The sequence below is a fragment of the Euprymna scolopes genome, chromosome 33 (genome assembly GCF_053919585.1).
Source record: "Euprymna scolopes isolate OS-2025 chromosome 33, ASM5391958v1, whole genome shotgun sequence".
NCBI classification, from domain to species: Eukaryota; Metazoa; Mollusca; class Cephalopoda; order Sepiida; family Sepiolidae; genus Euprymna; species Euprymna scolopes.
This window is the reverse complement of record NC_136514.1, coordinates 11,777,330-11,801,190: the sequence shown is the minus strand read 5'-3', so window position 1 is coordinate 11,801,190 and position 23,861 is coordinate 11,777,330. Positions and strand designations below refer to the sequence as shown.

General features: G+C 33.4%; 1 protein-coding gene across 1 annotated transcript in view; it reads left to right on the top strand.

The window, feature by feature from the left end:
• The window catches only part of LOC145258141 (dual 3',5'-cyclic-AMP and -GMP phosphodiesterase 11A-like), a 1,328,815-nt gene that overhangs the window by 817,806 nt on the left and 487,148 nt on the right, over positions 1-23,861 (top strand). Inside the window, exon 10 of the mRNA XM_080115926.1 lies at positions 957-1,049. Coding sequence (XP_079972052.1) covers positions 957-1,049 — 93 coding nt within the window. The remainder of the gene's footprint in view (positions 1-956; positions 1,050-23,861) is intronic.

The window sequence follows — 23,861 nt, the reverse complement described above, 5'->3', positions numbered from 1 at the left end:
CTTAACGCCTGGATAAGACGGTTAAAGTTCGTGCAAAAACTAAGTTAAAAAAATATTAGAAATAAAACTCGTTGGCCCTAATTCGCCCGCAATCAAGTTGATGATTTGTAAAAATGAATCTATTTACTTAAAGAAATAAATCTATTTTATAAGACATGTAATTTCTTTTTACCTAATATATAAAGGAACACTATTTTTACCTTATATAGAAGGGAACTTTGTTTTACCTAATATATAAGGGAACATTTTTTTTTGCCTAATATATAAGGAAACATTTGATTTACCTAATATATAAGGGAACTTTTTTTTTACCTAATATATGAGGGAACATTTTTACCTAATATATAAGGGAACATCTTTTTACCTAATATATAAGGGAACATCTTTTTACCTAATATATAAGGGAACATTTTTTTTTACCTAATATATAAGGGAACATTTTGTTTACCTTATATATAAGGGAACATTTCTTTACCTAATATAAGGGAACATTTTTTACCTACTATATAAGGGAACATCTTTTTTACCTAATATATAAGGGAACATTTTTTACCTAATATATAAGGGAACATTTTTTTACCTAATAAATAAGGGAACATCTTTTTACCTAATATATAACGGACATACTTTATTAGCGCATCAGTTTAAGGGAAACGACTCAATGCCTCTTTATTTTTAATTTTCATTTTTTATGATACTTACTGAATTCTTTATGACTGATCCCATAGTCCGCATTGTTATCCATTTACCCAAAGCAGGACTCTCACAAAGCCCATTAGCTTCATGAACGACCGGAAGCCATTAAAAGCAAACATTCTCGTCATTGACGCTTAGTTTGCTTTGTAAAAAATAAAAAAGGGGGAAAAACAAAAACAAAATAAAACGATTTCTACTCGTATTATTTTATTTTTAGCTTTTGAAACAATCATTTTATGTTTCTTTTTATTTTCTTGTAGGCGTTTGCCATATTCTGTGGCCTCGGTATCAACAATGCATTACTCTACGCCCAGGTTTCTATAGCAGCTGCCAAGCAACAAGTAGCCTTGGAGGTAATATAAACCAAAACACAATGCTTTTCTCTTCATTTGTCCCTTGTTGAAAGCTTATTTTTTTATTTATCGAAGCAATCTCGACGTCCGAAGTAGTTGACCATGAAAAAACAGCCACCTAAATCTGGCTATTGAATGATTATTATGCGAAGAATCGATATACAATTCTAAAGATATAATTTTAATAGAAAAATAGGCATATATATATATATATGCATGCGTATGTATATTTATATATATGTGCATATATATACATATGCATATATATACACATATATGCATATATATGTGCATATATATGCATATATATGTGCATATACATGCATATATATACATATATATATGTGCATATATGCATATATATACATATATATATGCATATATGTATATATATGCATATATATGCATATGTATATATATATGCATATATATGCATATGTATATATATGCATATATATACAGATATATATATATATATATATATGTATATGTGTGTGTGTGCGTTGGGAAGATAATCCATATTGGAATCGGGAATTGAAAAAATCGAAACTGTTTGAAGTACGGTATCGGAATCGGAAAATTGAGACAACTTTATGATGCCAAATACGAGTTTTTATTATTTGTTTTTAATTCGATCGTGTTTAAACCAAACATTTCCATTGCTGTTATTAATAATAAAATAATCAATATTCATCGATTTAAACTAAAACCTATAGATCACCCATACAAGCAGGTTTTTATCTTGAGAAAATATATGCATAGTTCACATTTTTTTTTTTACGGTAATCTGGAAAAATAACAACTTTACGGTTAAATAATTAGTGATTTCTTTAGAATCGAAATCAGCAGGTGTATAGAAATTGAGAATTTCGTAACAAATCAGTAATTGTATCGGAATCAAGAATATATATATATATATATATATATATATATATATATATATATATATATATATAAGTTTAAAGCGATATGTACAAAGTTTTTTATGTGAATTCTTCTAATATTTTGTCTCATAGTCGTAATTTTTTCACCCTCACGTAAGTAATAATTTTTATTTTTGATCCTCTTAAATTTTTTTAATGATGTGTGTTGAAAGCTAGTGGGAAAAAGAAAAAAACGGACTTTACCGGTAATTTTATTTTATTTCATCTATTAATTCGTACTTTTCTTTCGACTTTTTTTTTTCTCGAATGTTTTCAAAAAATGAGATTAGCAGCAAAAACACATGCTTATCTTTACTTACATATTGGCATTTTTTCCTCTGGGGAGAAGAGTCTTTCATTGAAACTCCCTGGAATAAGGAACCGGTCACCTTTATTTCATATACTTTGTTTTGAATAAAACACTGTAAATCTAATTTTACAATAACCTGATTTTTCTAATTATCTGAGGACAAAAATACGAATCTACCAGGCCCTCGTCCGCTCAATACTTTTGTATGGATGTGAGACCTGGCCCATACGGAAAGCGGATCTGCGACGCGTAGAAGTTTTCGACCACTACAATCTCCGCCGCATTCTACATGTCCGTCCCTTGGATTTCGTCGCCAACAAAGAAGTTCGGCGTCGCTGCAATCTCCAGGCAATTACTGACCTACTGCGGGCCCGACGCCTTCGATGGTTCGGCCATGCCTCTCGCTGTGATGCGGGGGTCTTTATCCACGAGGCTATCTCCCAACGTCCTCTACCCGGCTGGAAAAAACGTGTCGGTGGCCAGCTAAGAACGTGGCTCGGAACTATCAAAGCCGACGCTGAGCTTATTTCGGGCCCGCTCATCTATGGCCTGTCTCGTTGGAGACGTGACTGGCTATTGCTCACTCGGGATCTTGCCTCTGATCGCCGGGCTTGGGCCGCAGTGGTACGAGATGTGCATCTTCATGAAGCCGACTCAACTCCTCCAGGGTGAATGTCGTTTCAAGTACAAGTAAGTACAATATATATATATATATATATATATATATATATATATATTTGGTAAAACTGATAATTAGTAAAATCTTGCAGAGAATGCTCAATACTATTGCAGAGCAAATATGTGTTTTATTTTTTATTACTGTTTTATCTGTTTGGTTACATGTGTTTCCGATGTTGGACCATGTTTATGATCCGACAGTTTCGTCAGGCCTCGCAGAAATGGTCTATATATATATATATATATATATATATATATATATATATATATATACTTAAATATCCTCCAAACCTTGAAACCGACGGTACCAACGACTTATAACAGCAAAAGTTTCTGTAAACAAAATCTTAATATATATATATATATATATATATATATATATATAAGAAAGGAAGAGAGAGAGTAGCAGAGAAGGGCAGAGACAAAGACAGATAGATAGAGAGAGAGAGAGAGAGAGAGAGAGAGAGAGAGAGAGAGAGAGAGAGAGAGGACTACTGACGCAACTGGTTGTGTGCAGTTTAGCTTAGTCTGTTATCGTTTGGAGGCATACACCATCTGCAAAAACGGAAGTGTCACCCAATTAGCGCCTTGTCAACATCTCCACAATTCGCCGACTGACCGCTTCAGTAGAATGCTTTATTTAAATGATGAGTAATATTCGTTAAACAATTAGGTTTCATTTACGCTTAGCGAGTTTTGATGCAGAATTCGACCGGTTTGACAGACCGTTTGCGCGTCAAGGCGCCTGTAACGTTATTCGATAATAAAGCGGCTCAACTTCATATCCGGATTGACGATGGACAATAAACCATCTTATAGGATTAAATACGTTTTATTTATTTAGTGAAGTTTATCTTGGACTGACAAGTGCGAATTATGATGGTATAAAATCAGTATTCAGGGATAATGACCGATACAATAAAATGTGGCATAATTGTAATTACAAGTAGTAGGCGTATTAGTAGTACTAATAGTAGTAGTTGTTGTTGTACTTGTATTAGTAGTATTATTACTTACTCGCTAGAAGTAGTCAAAGAGGTTATCATCAAAGTTTCTCTTTGAAAACAACATGTGGTGTTCTATGGAATCTGAGTGAAAACAAGTCTTCCCAGATTTCTAGCACTTTCTAATTTTTTCGATAACCTTTGCTGATGAATTTGTGTTTTCACAAGAGCCACTAACCATTGATTTCTCGTGGTAGAAACCATTGATCTTCACTGGAAATTCCCAGTCAGTTTCGTATTCATCCAGCTGGTCGCTGGCTATTGCTTTTTTACCTTGATTTTGCAATCCGTCTTGACCCTCTTCAACTCCTTGGTATGGTGTCTATTTTTGATGTGGATGTGTAGGAGAGTAACTTGCAATTATAGTTCCAGTTTTCCTGCTTCCATGTTCTGTAGCATTTTCTATATGTTCGGCTTACGCCCGTAACTCATGCGTATTAGTTTTTCCATTCAAACGCTTTTCCTTAATATTTCAGCCGTTTGCATTATTGTTATCCGTTGCACTTCCCAGTCACATTTCTTATATGTGCATACTCAATAACACCGACCCAAAGATAACCTTAAGAAAATGGTGGCAATTAGAAAGATATACAGGGTGGAACGATAAAATTATCACCTTAGAAAAGACAACATCGTATCATTTCCGTTTGATAAAAATAGTTTTTCTTTTTTGTTGCAGACCATCTACTTGTTAACCAGTTGTGTACAACTCCCAAAAGCGATGGGAGTTTCCTATCTTGTCTGAAAGTGACGTAATGCTCAATGAGCGAGATCGGAGATGCGCCGTTGTACAACTAATGCTCTCTACCGATCCAAGTTATGAAAACAGGACCATTGCCAACACCCTTAAAATACAAATCCGGACAGTTCGATGCTTAAGAGCACAGTTCTCCGAAGTTTCTGGCCAAGGTTTGGCGTGGCTTCAAGTGAGAACCATACCATGCCACCTAACATCTTTGAAGTCGGCTTGAAAGTCAACACGAAATCGTACCTGAATGTACTGAAGAGTATGGTGATCCCCTAATGCAATTAGTTGGCCGCTGGCAGGCCCTGAGTGTGGCAGCAGGTTTCAGTGCCGACTTACAAGTTCATAGAGACACAGGTTTGGCTTAAGGAGTGCTACGACTTTGTATCCTTCTTCCGCTGGTCACCATACTCCCCCGATCTGAACCCGCTGGACTACTCCGTTTAGTCATACGTCAAGAACATCACCAACATAACCCCTCACAATAGTAACGCTAGCCTGATCAGTTCGATCCGCCGAGTATTCGCCGAGCTCCTGCTGGAAAAACATACTCCCAATTCCGAACTCGTATCGAGGCGGCGATAGAAACTGAAGGCAGCTACATTGAATAGATGTCAGCTCTACCACATAATATAACAAGCTGAATTGATGTTTTCAATAAAGCTCTAGTGTGGTTTTCATTAGAGCAACACATTTTTATTTTCACCCTATAGAAGGGCTATTATCATTATTGAAATTACCATGTCGAACACACCAAAGAACAATGTATCTGATTAAAACCTTTAAGCTTAATTCAAGTTAGTGATTGATAGGTTGCTGGAACGGAATAGCGATTTGTTCGTTACTAAAAATAACGACTTGGGCAGAATTGATAGGGAAAAGATGCGAATGAATACAGGAACGTATGAACCTATACGAACATGCCCGCTTCGAAAACTGCTTAAAACAGATTAAAGTGGTTGATCCGAAGTTGCAGAAATAGTTTTAGTGGAAAAGAAAGATGGTATCAAGAGATTATGTATATGTTTTGGGCATTAAAATAATCACCATAGTTTCAATGTGATATACCTGAAAAGAAAAACATAATATTTGTGCGGATTTCTTGTTACGCTTTATAGACACGATTGAAAACAATGATGATCTTCCAGTACAAATAGATAATAAATATGATTTGGTAAGTTCGAGCAACTCGAATCTCTTCGAGTCGAAAGAGTTTGCATCATATCAGAATGCTAGTAACACATCGATAACGTTTTTTTTTTTTACAAAGGTATCACCACATTATCAAGGCCAAGAGATCACTCAAGGATAAGGGTTAAAGAGTGTACAGTAGAAATTGGACCATATAGTAATCATTAGTAATGAAAATTCGGTAAATATTTTAACTTATAAGGAACGGCTCATCAAGAATTTGTTTACGTTAGACTTGAAGAGAACCATATTGTTGTCAGCCGGAAAGTAGAAAAACGAAAGAAAATTCCACAGGGGTGTAGTTCTAAGAAAGAAACTTTGTTCATGGAATCTACGTTTAGGTTTAGGCAAAGATAAAGAGTGGGGGAAATTATTGATAGTGTTTTCAGCTAGATGAGTGTTTCTTGTGAAAGTTTGGCGAGGGGGGACCATAGACTGAAGCTCAGTCGAACACTTTCCATGAAAATAACGATACATCAGAGACAAACTCGCAACATCTCTTCTGTGAGATAGAGGTTGCAAGGAAGAGAAAATGACATCTCCTACGAGGCTACGAAATCTATTTTGAACTCTATCAAGGCAGGACAAGTCCTTTCTAGCAGCTCCTGCCCAGATGTGGCAACAGTATTCCATCCTTGGACGTACCTGGCTCTTATATCGATAGAGAATTGCATCAGCAGCGAGATATCTACTGGATCGACAGAAAGATTCCACCATTTTTCCAGCGGGCTTGGCAACGGATTTGATGTACCTGTTCCATTTAAGATCAGGGGTAATGGTCAAGCCCAGAAGCTTGTCAAAACTTGAGGCCTCCTGAAGACGAGAGCCATTCATTTCAATCGATGCCAGATGTCGATCAGAATGTTGATGTAAAGAGAAGCTTGGTTTTAGATGCATTAAAAGTAACCAGCCACTCCTTTCATATATTATTAGAGAAGAAGTTGATAAGGATATTGTGGACTTGAACATGCAAATATAAATTATAGAACTGCTAGGTATAGGAACTTAGATATTGTGAACACACACACACACAAACTTTAGGTTAGCAGAGAGCAAAGAAAATACCATGTCGAACTTTGACATACACATTGACCTCTGATGAAACAAAAAAAAAATGCCCTGTCGGATTTTGACACACATGTTAACTTCTGATGGACAAAGAAAGAATTTATCAATAAAAGGAAGAGGTCTGACGAACAAAGAGAACAGAGAGAAAGAAAAACGCAGCGAGAAGCTTTACGTTGTGGTTTGTCAACCCAAACCTCACCTACTGCCACCCTTGTCGACACGTCCGACTACCACTACACCCAAAATAATAATTAAATAAAAACAGTTTTGTTATGAAACCGGCTCTGTGTTTGATTGTCATAACGGCTGGAACAAGCTAAAGTGTATATATTCATTTAGCAGCGCGCATCTTTGTAGAATTTCAACAAAGAGTATTATGCACACGTGAGCGATAAACTGATAAATCGTTACAGAGAGACAGACAATAGAACACAACGTCTAAAACAGTAGGAAAGACATACGTGTTCATGAACAGAAAAGTTTATTACTTGTCTCAACCAGCCGAGGAATTACTGATCAGATAATCGTCGCATCTTAAGGAAAGCGCACTAGTTACATACCATGTCGGCAATAGTCATATATGCGTGGAGATGTTCACGCAATTAGACCAAACTGTTTCTGATCCTGTTTACTTTAAAAGATAGTAGTGTATTCCGTGCCAAGCTAGAAATTTGAGGACACAGCAAGCTCAAATACAGGCGTCGACATCACATGAATATTTAGGCGATGATTCTAATGTTCCCTTGTTAAGGCGACGTATCGCGACATGTGGTATGATGTAACGAGGTGTTTTAGCATCGATGCGGATAGTCTCGTAATTAAGACACTTTCAGATTTTATAGATAAAAGTAGGGTTGACACAGAAGAACATGAAGGATAGCACTGAGGCTCGTAAAATTAACAAAAATTATTAGAAGAGCTAATATTTGGAATATCCACCGCAAAAGAATCAGGTCCCGTTAAAATGATAACTAGTCTTCTAGTTGAGCTACCCCTCAATGCTAAAATTTAGAAAAAACATTTTATTTTCATTTTGGGGCAGACAATAAATAACATATGCGAGATATATTAGCAGCTTACCGTTTCAAACATCGGATGTTGAAATGGCGAATTAATTTTTTTTTAACAAGTCCGAAATTAAACTTGTATAGGAGAACATATAGGACCGTTGATTCTCATTTACACGGTGCTTATTTGGAAAACTGACGCGCGATTACCGCCAATAATCGAAGGTCTTGTATCCGGCTGTCTTTTGGGAAAAATGTCTGCATAGAACTGACAAAAGATTGAAATGCATTTTGTTCTATTCTTATACTTGCACAATGACTAATGTTTTTTTTATTGTTTTTGTTTTGTTTTTCTGTTTCGTATCAAGGGCGATATAGAGTAAAAAATGTACCACGATTAATGTAGTACAGCAAATGACAAGAGTGTTAAATAATCGGGGATCATACAGATGCTAGAAAAATAAAGATGAGCATTAAAGTAACCAAAAGTCCCTGATGATGCGAAAAGGTGTGAGTGGAAAATACTAGTCCAGATTCTGACCTATGACAATGTTAGAAACGGCAACGTTTAAAAAAAAAATGAAAAATAATGCGAAATTGTAATAAAAGCAAATGTTTTTAACTTGAGAAAGGGAGACTGCGCTTACTGAGAGATGCGTATTGTCGCCTTCAATCCGCCATCCTCATCTCTCCGCGTCAATCATACGTCCAAATATCAAATAAACGGCATTGTTTTGATACACCGAATTTGTCATCTATTTGATACCCATAGCATATTTCCGAGAGGCGTCGTTGTCGTTATAATTACAGATAAAAAAGATTAATAAAACGAGTATACACCCGCACACATGAAAAATGCGCAGAGCTTACTTTTATTTATACATTATAAAATACTCGTTATCCAAACAAGCGTGTTCCACATAAGGCACGTGTGAACCTACTTCAAACCTCATATGAACTGCATGTATTTTTTTTATAAAAATATGTATTTCTAAAATATTTAATTATATAAAATATTGAATTATATAAATATTTATTTATATGAAATAGTTATTTAAAAAGATATATTTTATATAAAATATTAATTTATATCAAATATTTTTATATGAAATAGTTATATATAAAAACATTTGTTCACATGAAAAATAAATTCACATAAAATACTATATATGAAATATTTATGTATAAAACGTTTTTATATGAACATATTTATTAAAATAATATATTACTTTATATAAAAACTAGCAGGCCGACTGGTGTTGCCCGGTCGTACAATACAAAAGGTTTAATTGATGCGAAAATTGAGGGATGTGCATTAGAGTATTATGTTTTTCTAAACAGTTCACTTCTTGTAAGGAAAAAAAATACTCGAGCTTAGATCGAAACCAAAACCTAATGACACTAAGTCAAGTACGATAACCATTGGGCCAGCATGACACGGTATGTGAGTGGCGTTTTTTTTAAATGCTTATTCTTAACATAATACATCTATCATGTGCACTATTCATGCATGCACACTCGTGAAAAAAGTTGACGACCAGTTAAGAATCAGATAACCGGCACGTACATAAATGTTAAATTTGGACTCCTTAGCAGTTTTTTTTCGGATGAATGCTTTATATACCAAATTTGAATTGCTAAATCCTGCACGTAACTTTGCTTTGTTTAACTTTTAATTAAATATTTGATGTTTTACTGATTATGCTTCATTCATCTGTTTTTCTTTATTAGTTTAATTATTTTTCTATAACCTCAATACAAAAGATAAATTTCATAAAAAATATTCGTTAATTACATTATGCTTCATTAAATCTATTTAATAAAAGATACAGTTAGTATCCACAAACCTATTGCATATACGTCGAAAAACTAGGATTCGAAAATTGCAAATTAATAACACCAATTATTATTATACTGTTAATAATATATAGATCTGAATAGTAAATATACAAAGAGCCGTCTTTGCATCTTACTTGACTTCTATATCTACAGTATTTAAATATCCTACTTGTAGCATTGATAAGTAAGTTTTCCGTGATTATATAAGTGAAAATGAGTTAAAAGTATCGTTCTCATTCATGTAGATTTTAATAATCTCTTTATAATCGTAAATAACATTAAATATTTTGCATTAAACAAATCAAAGTATAGGCCAGAAACACTCGCAGACATGCAAACACTTGTCTGAAAGATTAATTTATACCGGTATAATTAATTTGTTCTCCAAAGTGGCGTTTGAAATGATAACTTAAACCGTTTAAGTTTTTATAATAAACAAAGTCATGTTTACATGTTTTAATACGATTTGTGTAATTATATTTTATGAATATATATATATATATATATATATATATAGAGAGAGAGAGAGAGAGAGAGAGGGAGAGAAATAGATAGAGATAGATAGATGCATAAATACATACATGCATACATATATACATACACAGATGTTATTTGTTTTTTTTTGCGATACAAGTTTTGAAATGAAGTACATGTGAAACAGCATATGTATAATTTTTTAAATATAATTATCCACTGATACGTGTTTCGTTGTCTCCTCTCTCTCTCCCTCCGCCCCCTCTCTCTCGCTCTCTCTCTCGCTATATATATATATATATACATATATATATATGTATATATATACCTATATATATATATGTATGTATATATATATATATATATATATATATATATATATATATATATATATATATATATATATACCTACTAGACTACGCGTGACCCGTTCCGTCAGTATGTTATATTAGCTATGGATTTAATGTATGAGCGTGACACTTGTGACGTAAAGAAAATAGTGTCTTGTGACATAACAGACATATTTCTTGGAAAGTATATTAAGAGGAAAAAAATATACATAGATTCTATGAGTCGTTCTGTTTATTGTGTTGTGTGTGTGTTTTTTTAAATAAACTTACCGCCATTGAATTATAACTGGTGTGTCATACTTATGCACTAAACAAATACCATAATACTTACAGTTTAATTCAAAATATCATATATCTTTTAATTTAAACGCGAAAAAGTCCAATTGGGAAGCTGAAAACATACACAGCAAAACAATACGTTTTATTGTCGCGTTGACCATTTATTTGTAACGCATATTAAACAAAAACATATTTTCGAGGTTATTCATTTATATCGGTAGTGTAGAAGAAAATGTATGAATGTTTTTTTAAGAAAGGTGTCTTTAAAATGGAGAATAAATAAAAATTTGAAGGCAGTGGAAAAATCGCCATTATAAACTGCTCTTATGGTTGACAACGGGTTAAAATAGATTTATTTGTAAGAAAATTGCATTAAAATAACTTAAACGTATGGTTCTGCGATTTGTGAGCACCTCATAAATAACCATGCGTGTGCCAGGAATTTCACTGCTGACATGTTTACGATCTTGAGCAAGTCGAACTCGCCCTTTCATTTAAAAATTCTAGAAACTATTTTTTATTAAGTCTTTGAGATCTTTTTTTTTTTGCAAGCAAAAAGAAAATGTTTTTAGACTTAATTTAGTTTCTATGTAATTTATACCCCGTTTATTTTTCGCTTTTTTAAAAAAATGTTTTTTCTTTCCCCGCCATATTCACGACGTTTTTTAAATCGTATTTTCCTCGATTTAGCTCTGTTGAGCGAGGAACGAAACCTGGTAAGCTAACCTATATTTTCATTTTTTTATTTTTTTAATTATCATGTTTACTGGTTTGTATAATAAATAATAATATAAATATAAATAGTAGTATTCAAAATCAAGTGATTTCTACTGAATAAAAAATGACTGATATTGTACTTTGTGACAAAGTCATATATATATATATATATATATATATATATATATATATATTAGCATGGGTGCCCGGCATTGCCCGGGTATTTGAAGGCGTATGTTAAGCAGAAAAAAAGCGGTCAATTTTTTTAAACTTTGACCCCTATTATGACCCCTTAACATTTTTTGTTTTGGGCTCGAATCGAGTTATTAAGTTAGAGCCATATAACGTATATCTGAAATTTCAAGTGATTAGACCCAAAATTGTCGGAGAAGTTTGGTAGAGTTCTCAAAGGTCAAATCATTGAACTTTGACCCCCTTAATCGCGATTTGACCTTTGAGAGCTCGGAAATTTTTAGTTACCAATATATAAATGTATGTATGTATGTCTGTTCGCATGTCTACCTTACACTTTTAATAGAGGCGACGGATTTTACCAAGATCAGTATCGTTTTAAAGTTCGACCTTTCATACAACAAATATCGAAAAATTGGCTGAAAACATTTATATCTTCCCCTTCAACTAGGCACTTTTCTACAGGGAGGGGTCACTTTGTTCGCCGATATTTTTTAATAGTGATGTCAATTTTTAGTCTACAGACTCAAAATTTGATATACATGGTACTGACTTTTGGGGAAATCGATGTGATCGGGTTTTGGCCAGAAATTTGGCGATTAAGAGGTCAAAGTTCAATGATTTGGCTTTTGAGAACTCTACCAAACTCCTCCAACAATTTTGGGTCTACGCACTTGAAATTTTAGGTATAGGTTTTTTGGACATGGATCTAACGTAATAACTTGATTTGAGCCCAAAACAGTAAATTTTAAAGAGTCATAAAAGGGGTCAAAGTTAAAAAAACAAATTGACCTCTGCGGTCTCTACCAAATTACTCAGACAATTTCTGGTCTAAATATTTGAAATTTTACATAAAGGGTATTCAGAGATAGGGCAAGCTTTTTCATCAGTTTGGGTCGAAAATTTTTAGTTACCAATATATTAATGTATGTATGTATGTATGTATGTATGTTTGCATGTCTGCCTTAAACTTTCAATAGTGGCGACGGATTTTACTAAGATCAGTATCGTTTTAAAGTTTGACCTTTTATACAACAAATATCGAAAAATTGGCTGAAAACATTAATATCTTCCCCTTCAACTAGGCACTTTTCTACAGGGGGGGGTCACTTTTTTCGCCGATATTTTTAAAAGTTATCCTCTCCTTTAGATCGTCCAGCCTTAATTTAAAAACAAAACGTCACTTATGGTTTGGCGGTGGTCGTAACAGCATAAACGTTAGGTTTTACACCGTTCTTTTCCTCCTTTGCGGTACGGGATCGAGCCTGCTTTCCTACTACCACTTTTTTTTTTGCTCAACATACACATTCAAACACCGGGCGCCAATGCTAGTATATATATATATATATATATATATATATATATATATATATATATATATATATATATATATAACGATGTATGCAAGCTTAATTATAAATGAAAAATATAGAGACGAACAACGCGCAGGAAAAGAAAGGGTTTGTCTTATTTTTACATCTTGAAATTATTATGTATTTTCATCAGTGTTTATGCCTTTTCCTAGTCTTTCAAACTATCCGCTATTTTTATAATTTTACTGGTCGGGAAATGAAAGGTATATCTCAAGGAAATAATCACGTCACACCAATGACTGGATAAAGAAACTTATTGATGTAAAATCAATGGCTGAGAACCTGATATCAAATATTCTTTTTCATAGATGACTTATAAATTGAAGCGTATAATTAGTAATAATGTATCCCTTTCCAATTCGAAGTATGTCACGAGAAAAGGGAGATTTGTAGTCGATGAAGCAGTATATATGTTGAAATTCAAAATTCGAAATTACTTGATACATATGCTAATAGTTGCATAGGGTATTGTTGCACTAGCCTCTCCCTCTTGGATAGATTACGAAAAAGTGTCATCAACCAAATAGGTCTCACCTTGTCAACTAAGCTAGAACCGCTGTCCCATCGCCGCGATATTGCATCGCTGTGCCATTTTCACAAGTATTTTAATGGAATGTGCTCTGATGAACTCATTGCACTTGTGCCCCCCTCGACGTACATTTCCACGGTAAAACCGCTTAGCAACAAAACCAGACCCTTTCCATTTTGAGGTCCCTAAATGCCAGAAAGCATTCTTATCTAAAGCTTTTTTTTCTTTTGAAGAGCTAGACATTAGAATTCCCTTCCTGCTACATGTTTCCCCGATCGTACTAATATGCAGAAGTTCAAATGTTACGTAAACCAACTTGTTGCTAATCTCTCATAGGCATCGTCCCAAATAGTAGCTACATACGTATAAGTGAGGATATACCTTGTTAGGGCTGAACGCGAGTAAAACAAAACAAAAAATAAACAAATGTATGGCAAAGCCGTTATTCGTTGTCTTTTTATGATAAGGAATCAACGACTAAAACGCAGATGAATACCTTCCATTGAAATAACGATATAGGAGAAAATGTGTGACTAGCAACGTCTCTACTGTAGTTTAGAAAAGAAAATAGAGATCCGCTAATCGATTTGGAAGTCGGTCTTGAAAAAAAAAAGAATGTTCAGTGCATTAGCTTCCTATATATAATTGTATTATTTCATCGTTGGGCATATTTTTTGTGTCATAGTAAAAAAAAAGATGATCAAACACGGAGATAGACAAACCGATGGACACACCAGGATCTGACATTGGATACAGACTCCGTTCACTGTTATGTTTTAAAGTCGACTTATTAATTATAAATTAAATGCAATGTTTCATAATTAATGTTTTAAGTTCTAAGAAATTCAATTTGATTTTTAGCATAGGCCAAATATTGAATATATTTGAAGATAATTTTGATAATAATTAATTTTTAATTAATTTATAAGTTCATTTCCTCTTTTCTACTTCATGCAGAGTAGAACGATAAAATTGTCCCCCGAAAGAAAATAACACTGCGAGTTTATTTTAAGACTTTGCACGGAAAAATAAATTCAAGTAACTTGATTATGTAGTAGAGCTGACATCTCTTCAATGTAGCCACCTTTAGCCTAAATGACTGCGCCGATACCGGTCCGGAACTTGCAGCATGCCTTTTCTACTACTGCCGACGAGAGCTGTGTGAATATTCGCCCGGTGGCTGCGAACAGGCTGGCTTTGGTTTTTTTGTGAGGTCATGCTGATGATGCTCTTGGCATGTGACCAAAAAGTAGTCCAGCGGGTTAAGATTGAAAGAAGAGGTGAGTCAGTAAAAGAAGAGTGCAAAGTCGTAGCACTGCTTTCTGAAACCAAACCTGGGTCTTTTTGGACTTTTCGGCATGGAGTCCTGCTGCCAAACCCAGTGTTTGCCAGCGGTCATTTGATTGCACCAGGGGATCACCGCACTTTTCAGCACATCCTGGTACGCTTTTTTTTTTGTCCAATTTATTGTGCGTTAGATTTCATTTTATAATTGTGTGTCAAGAGGTATTATATGTCATCCCATAGTGAAGGAAACACCATAAATATATCGATATAAGATATAACAAAGTAGTAAATACAATTACTGAATTCATACATACCAGATACGAAAACGGTTCCTATGACGCAGGAGCTTAGGTGAAGACTTGAAATATTTTGAAATTACACCGCTCCAGTAAGTATCTGGCATAAATTTTAATCTTTATCAACTATATATATATATATATATATATATGTACAAAGTTGAAGTATTGTTTTCATATCTGAGGAGATGTCAAACACATAACGCTTTCCTATCTTGACCGACTATAACACTGAAATCGAGGAGGTGTGGTTGATATGTATTGTTCTCTTCTCATCGGCTCACCTACTAAATAAACAATTCGCTGGAAGAAGTCATCGAAGAGATCCAACTAAAGTGAGCTCTAATATCTGGCTTCACATAGTAAGCGAAACATTCACAACAGTCATGTTTGCTATCAGTTTAACATATTTAGCCACACTGAAGAGCCGTGACACCGCGAAACTTTGGATGAGCTCATATATAAACAGGACGTACTGAAATAACGATAATTATTATCGGTAACGTTTAGCTCATCAAACATCTCCAGGGTTCCGTTTTTTCTAAATAATATACACTGTTTTCTGTATTATTTCGTAAAAGTGTGCTTATTTTTAGCCAAGACCTCGTGCCAGAAATGAATTAACGTCGTTCTTTTTAAACGCAATCAAAAATAGATAGAAAAAGAAGCACGTGCGATTTTCTAGAACATGCGGGAAAGGGTACAAACCGAAAACGTGGCTTTCAACTTCACACATAAATGCAATTCTAAGGACAATAGCATTTGCAACCTTCTGCAATCCTATTCCTAATAACTAATTAAAATATACCAGAGCGCATTGCGCGCGTTGACGCCTAATGCGCGACTTTATTCTTATGGGCTACCTTAACACCCACCTGACATAAAAGGATATAAAAACTCCCCATATTATTTAAAGCGGTGATACAAGTTAAGATATTTACAGTGATAGCGTAAAAACACGTATGCAAATTAGTTGGAGTGTGCGGGCTTGCGTTGCAAGAAAAAGCGAAAAAACACAGCACGTGGTCGACGGAAGAAGCAAATTGCATTCACGGAAAATGGACGTGTAAAGTCGAATACGAGAAATGGCTGGTTACGGCCGGTGTGTGGTTGAGCAGAAAAAAAGGAGAGCTGGATGAGATGGACGTGTGACACTGTGGTGGCGGGGAGAGATTTTTCAGCTAGTGTCGAGACAGCGGAATTTTGTTAATCGCATGGCAGACGAAACAAACAGTTAGAAAAAACAAACAGATATTGTAAGTGTAATGTACGCCTGTTTTCTAAAATAGAAAAATTGCCGGCACGGAGTTTTTTTTTTTTTCATCTCCATTTTGATGAAATACTAAAGTAAAATGCAACGCCACGTAACGTTATAACAAATCTGACAAAATTATCGTTCTATAGGCGATAGTTTCACCTTAGAAATATTACTTTTACGCCCTCTAATGGCAAAAAAATGAATCCATAAGGTAGTCGATAACTTCAACAATTAAGCATTCTGAAATAATTTTCCCTCAAACAATTGTTAATTTACGAAATACAACTTGAAAATATCGACCATTGGTATACAAAATAAAGAGATTGATGTTGGAATAGAATAATTTACAAAACAACCTTATTTTAAGAACGAGTTTCTAAATAATGTAATTGCTATTTTAAAGACTATTCTTAACATTATAAATGTATACGTGTGCATAGTTTTACTTTACTTATAACTAGCGGGACCTGTGGAAATTCCACAGCGGCATTTTTCATATGTAATATATTGTTGCTGGTCATTCTGTGTGCATTTTGTTTAGCATAAAGGAATGGCCAATCAAATTAGTCTAGCCCTTTTATTAAAAGTGTATTGTCGCTTTACTAAAATCATAACTTTAATATATTTCCTAGGCTGATTATTTCATTACAAACACACCGGTCGTTTAACTCACATTTCATCATTTCTCATAATTATTGAATATGTTACTATGTTCGACAATAATTTATCATAATTTTAACCCACATTATCGCCTCTCCCCTTACTAAAATAAAAAAAAATTGATATATTGTATGTGCTGATTATTTCATAAAAACACAACTATCAATTAACATACATTTAGTCATTTTTCATAATTCTTGGATATGGTACTAATTTCGAAATTATTTGTCATGATTTAAACTTACCATATCGCACACCTTACTAAAAGAATAACTTTGATATATTATCTAGACAGATTATTGCATTACAAACACACCAATCAATTAACTTATACTTCATAATTTTTCATCATTCTTGGATATGTTACTAATCTCGACAATCATTTTTATAAGTTAAACACCCCTTTATAGCTTCCGCCCTTACTAAAATAATAACTTTGATATATTGTCTGGGCTGATTTTTCATTACGACACACCACTCAATTAACTAACCTTTTATCAGTTTTCATGTTGGATATGTTACTAATTTCGACGATTTTTATCATTTTAAACGACATCGTCGCCCCTTACTAAAATAATAATTTTCATATATTTTCTGGGCTGATTATTTAATTGCAAACAGACTAATACATTAAATCACATACCATTTTTTATCATTCTTGGATATGTTACTAATTTCGACAATCATTTTTCATAATTTAAACCATCCTTATCGCCCTCTCTTACTAACATAATAACTTTAATATATTGTCTGGGCTGATTATGTTATTATAAACACACCAATCAATTAACTCACATGTTTCGTAATTCTTGGATATGTTACCAATTTCGACTAATTACCGCGTTCTTTTACTAAAAAATAACCTTGATATATTGTCTGGACTGATTAGTTCATTAAAAACAAAACTATGTATTAACTCACATTTCATCAATTTTTATAATTCTCGGATATGTTGCTAATTTCGACAATAACTTTTTTTATATTTTTATCACACATTATTAACCACCTACTACCAAAATAATAAATTTGACATATTATCTGGGCTGATTATTTCATTTAAAACACACCAATAAATTTTATCATTTTTTTTATAATTCTTGGATATGTTACTAATGTCGACAATCATTTTTTTATCATTTTAACCCACATCATCGCCCCCTTTACTAAAATAATACCTTTGGTATATTGTCTGGCTGATTATATCATTGCAAACTCATTAATGCATTAAATCACATATTGTCATTTTTCATAATTCTTGGTTATGTTTATAATTTCGACAATTATTTTTCATAATTTAAACCACCCTTATCGCCCTATCTTACTAACATAATAACTTTTATATATTGTCTGGGCTGAATGTTTTATTATAAACACACCAATTAATTAACTCACATTTCATCATGTTTTGTAATTCTAGGATATATTACTAATTCCGACAATAATTTATCATAATTTAAACACACCTTATCACCCTCTCTTAGTGAAATATAACTTTGATATATATACAGTGCTGATTATTTTATTACAAACCAACCAATCAATTAACTCACATTTCATCATTTTCATAATTCTGGGATATGTTACTAATTTCGACAGACATTTTTATTATTAAAAAAAACAACATTATGCCCCCCTCCTACTTATATAAGGACTTTCATATATTTTCTGGGCTTATTATTTCTTAACAAAAACACCAATTATGTAACTCACATTTTATCACTTTTCATACTTCTTGGATATGTTACTAATTTCGACAGTAATTTTCATAAATTTAACCCACTATGTCACTCCCCTTTGCTAAAATAATAACTTTGATATATTGCCTGGGCTGATTATTTCATTACAAACATATCAATCAATTCCGGGTATTCTCATAGTATATATGTTCCACCTATCTTATTCAATCCAAGGTGACCCCACATATTCTGCTAGTATATATCTTTCACCTATCTCATTCGATGTCGGGCGACACTGGGTATTCTGCTATTATATGTTTTCCACCTATCTCATTCAATACTGGATGACGCTTTCTGGTAATATATATTTGCCCTTATCTCATTCCAACCCGGGACTGACTTCATGTCCGGCAGTCCATTATTAACTTTATATCCCCAACCCACTGCTAAAAACATACATAAAATAATGTAATGTCTAAATAGTAAACTGCTTCAGCCCTTTCCGGGACTGACTTCATGTCGCCCACTCCACTGTTATAAATATACATTAAATGAAGTAATGTTTAATGTGTAAACGGTTTCAGCCATTTCCGGGACTGATTTTATATCCTCTACACTACTATTAAAAACATACATGAAATAAAGTACTGTTTAAATCGTAAACGGTTTAAGTCATTTCCGGGACTGACTTCATATCCCCCACTGTTTAAAATATACTTGAAATAAAATAATGTTTAAATCATAAACTGTTTCAGCAGCTTTTCGAAATTAATACATAAAAACATTTACACGGTTAGGGATTTAGGCAACCATTACTTCAACATGAATTTCTGAGTGTAGTATCAGTCTCAGCATTTCAGTGACTTACCCCCCCCCATTTTTTGGTTTCGGTTAATGGAGGAGATCCTTCATTACTGATACAATTTTTATTTTTTTTTACTGACCAGAGGGCCCCGTTTTGGGAGCTGGTTTCCCCTAAATGTTTCACCGACCTCATTTCTAACTCTGCCGTTGTGGAGAGGCAAGTAAACAAAAAAAAAAATCAGAAAGAACATTTTTCAGGGCATCTTATAATTAATCAGAAGAGACGTTTGCAGAGCATTTTATAATTAATCAGAAGGCACATTTCCAGGACATTTTGTAATTAAATCAGAAATTATTTTTCCCAGTTACTTTTGTAATATTAAAACATTGTTACATTAAATATAGTACCTATTTACAATGCTTCCCCACGGGATAGATTTAGACACTGCGGTGTTTTTTTTTACGTGGAGAAAAGGAAAACAATCTTAGTCGTAAAAGATTTCTCCTGCACTGAGAGAGAAGAAATTGAAATGTAGCATCTGGAGAAAGATACTACACTTTGATCTTGGTCAAAAGACCAAGAACAACACATCATTTTTATTAGCTTTGCCTCAACAATGACACCAATTTTTTTCTTTGTTTTTCATAACAATTAAACGACCCGGATGTAAGCGTGACACACAAAAGACCACACACGCTATCGTATTAATATATAGATGATCTGATCGTTTATGCTTTTAGCAATATATGATGTATGAAGTAGATTGGTTCACTGTAAAAATAGGGCCAGATATTATTAATAGTAACACTACTATTAATATTAATTACTACTAATAATGGCAAATTTGAAGATTAAGGCTTATAATAAAGCATTAGATAGATCACGATACAGAGGAGAAATAAAATATATTAAAAATAAAAATAAGATATAAAGAGAAAAGAAGGAATCAAAACCGAAACACTTACATGTTATTTCATATTATATGGCAACAGGAAAATCTAATTGAATAAAATAGGATAAAAAATAAAAGTTGTTAAAATAATTTTAAAGAAAACAATAGAACAACCTCTCAAAATAATAACAGAAATAAAAATTTAACAACCATAGGCGTAGAAATTGCATTTGGTTTACTCCGCCTCATGACGCACGCATAAAAAATAATTTGCAGAAGAGATCTTTTCAAATTATTGACAAAAATTTTCTAAAGGAAACTAATATTTTAAAAGGATAAGTAAACAAACTTACGTATAGAGACAAACTCAGTAAATGTTTCCGTGACATTTGTTGGGCGGATTTCTATATTATATATTTTTAACTCATTATCGACACTCCATAAATGTGACCTTATGAAGTCGACTATTTTTTTCTTGTTATAATGTAATGATCGACTATAATTATTTTTTCGAACCGAATAAAGGTTCGAGAATAAGTAGACCATATGTAACAGATTAGCCGATATTGATAAAAACCTTAGTTTCACCTCTACTAGTATAAATAACAATTAAAAAAAATATTTTTTTAAGAGATGTTTAAATTAGTATGACGTGAGATATGCCAGCACTTCTCAAATGTCCTGATTTTCCGTTGTGAAAATGCCATTTTTATATATTTATTCATTTTCCGTTTTTACTGTTGCCTTATTTACCGTAGCTATTTGTCTCCTGATATGTTGTCCCTTTCCATTTTTATTCCTTTCATTTTTATCGAGCGCTTAAATATGTATTTTATATCTATAATAAAGTAATGTTGTTTTTCACGACTGCATTCAGAAATAATACAAAAATAACCTATAGTTTAATATGATAACTTTTTACTCATTCCAATTACCCTTAAGGCTCATACGTTTATCCATAAATTTAGCATTTTTCGTTCAGTATGTCTGATATATTCCAGATTTTGTTATTTTTGTCCAGTTATTTCTCTTAGTAGTGAAAGAAATTACGATATATTTTTAAAAATAGATTTTTAAATATATCCTAATTTTTGTTGTTTTATTTTGGTTAATTCTGATTTAATTCATGCATCTATTACTAATACACAGAAGATTTTCATATTGAAAAACTAATTAACAAAATGTGTCATCATTTTTTTTTTTATAAAGCGAGGTTCCGTTGAGTTAAACTGACAAATGACTCCAGATTTCTTTAACTTTCTCCCCCGTTTGTCCACGAACAGGAAATTATTTTGCATCATCGCAACAGCCGTTTTCAACTAAGTTTTCGTCGTTACCCACCGTTAATTTTCCGTGGAATTTATTATGCAAATTATTGACAATCAGCAATAAGATGGTAACCATGGAGATTACATCTCCACGGCTCCGTCAGCAGCAATTAAAACGCTGAATAAATTATAGGCGGTCTTCACTTTTTTCCTGGAAACTAATTAACTTGTAATCCCAGGGTGGATATTGTAGGAATGTATAACACCAGCTTTAGAAGACAAAATTCAATATGGCGTCTATGAACGTTTCTCCAAGTTAAATTTACAATCACTTAATTTGTTAAATAACTTTCATAAATGGCGTTATATAACAATTTATTTGCAAAACAATAACAGCTTTTACATGGCATGCGCAATCACCTACCGTGCAACAAATGTTTTTAAACTTTATTTCTATAGAGATATTTAATTTCCAGTATAACGGAAATTCGAAGATATGAAATGCGACTTTTGTCCTCATAAAAATGCATAATCATTAATTTAATTTTATTATACTGTCTACAGCTTCGTTTCTACTTCTTTTGTCTTAACCTTTCGTTCTGACTCTTTCCAGATCGTCAAGAAAATACCAATGCGTTACCGCATATACATACTAAAAGCCATTCAAGGATAACTGTTTAGAAGATGGATAAGTTCTCTTAGTTTATTTATGATCATTATAAGAACAGACTATTTCTACAAGCAACATTGGATACAATCTATATTATTCCGACGGCTGTTATCATCTTGGTTTTTTTTTAGCAACATCCTAACCTTCAATTTTCTTCCGGTACGTTTAGTCGCATTCGTGAATCGTTCTGAATTTCACACCAAGATATTCATTTAGTCCATGTGTGTAGGTTACTCTAGGTTTATCCGTTATGATATGATTGAAAGGTAAACCAATTCGTAATTATATACTTAATATCGTCTGCACCGAAAAGTGGATATTTAAAATCTACAATATTCCTATAAGAACTGATTATAACTGGGTACTTTCGTCCGTTTCGCTGCGGATTCTACGAGAAATGTCTCTCAAGTTATCTTCCATATAAGAGGAGTCGTTAGAACAAACGAAATGATATTATTATAATTATTATTATTATTATTATTATTATTATTATTATTATTATTATTATTATTATTGGCTCACATGGAGCTTTCACACAAGTCAACAAACGATCTGATTAGAAACCTGTGATGTTCTCTGGAAGCTGAGTGACAACACGTCTCCCCAGACGTCCAGCTCTCTCCACCTCCTTCGATAGCATTTGAAAATGAATTTGCATCATCGCAACAGTCGCTTACCATTGATTTTTCGCTGATAGTGGCCATTGGTTTATACTGGAATTTGAGTGGCACTCAGCCTCCCCAAGGTCCCAGTTCTCTTTGCGCTTGCCCAGCCGAGGTCTGGTTGGCGCTCGCTCCTCGGTCTTTCAGTCCTTATTGGCCCTTCTCGGCCCTTTGGTATCAATTTATTTTGGGGGGGATCGGTAACGAAACAATGGGGGGGGGCGTCAAGAATTTCTCATTGAGAATAACCTGTGGTGTTCCCTGGAATCTGTCTTTCCAGATCTCAAGTGCGCTCCACCTTTTTCGATAACTTTTTCAAATCAGTTTGCGTTATCACAATAGCCATTAAGTCAAGTATCATGCTACAATTGTGTTCTTCATGATAATATAGCAACAAATAAAAAATAAAAGCAATTTACATTTGAAATAAATAGATGCTCCATATACAGAGTGGAACGATAAAAGTGTCGCCCTAAAAAGCAACACTACAGATTTATTTTAAAACTTTTATTTATAACGTCAATTCAGGTAAGTTGGTTATGTAGTAGAGCTGACATCTATCCAATTTAGCCGTCTTCAGCCTAAATCATCGCCTCGGTTGGTGCGAGTCGGCTAGCTTTGACGTTGTGGGAGTTCATGTTTGTGATGTTTGCGGCGTA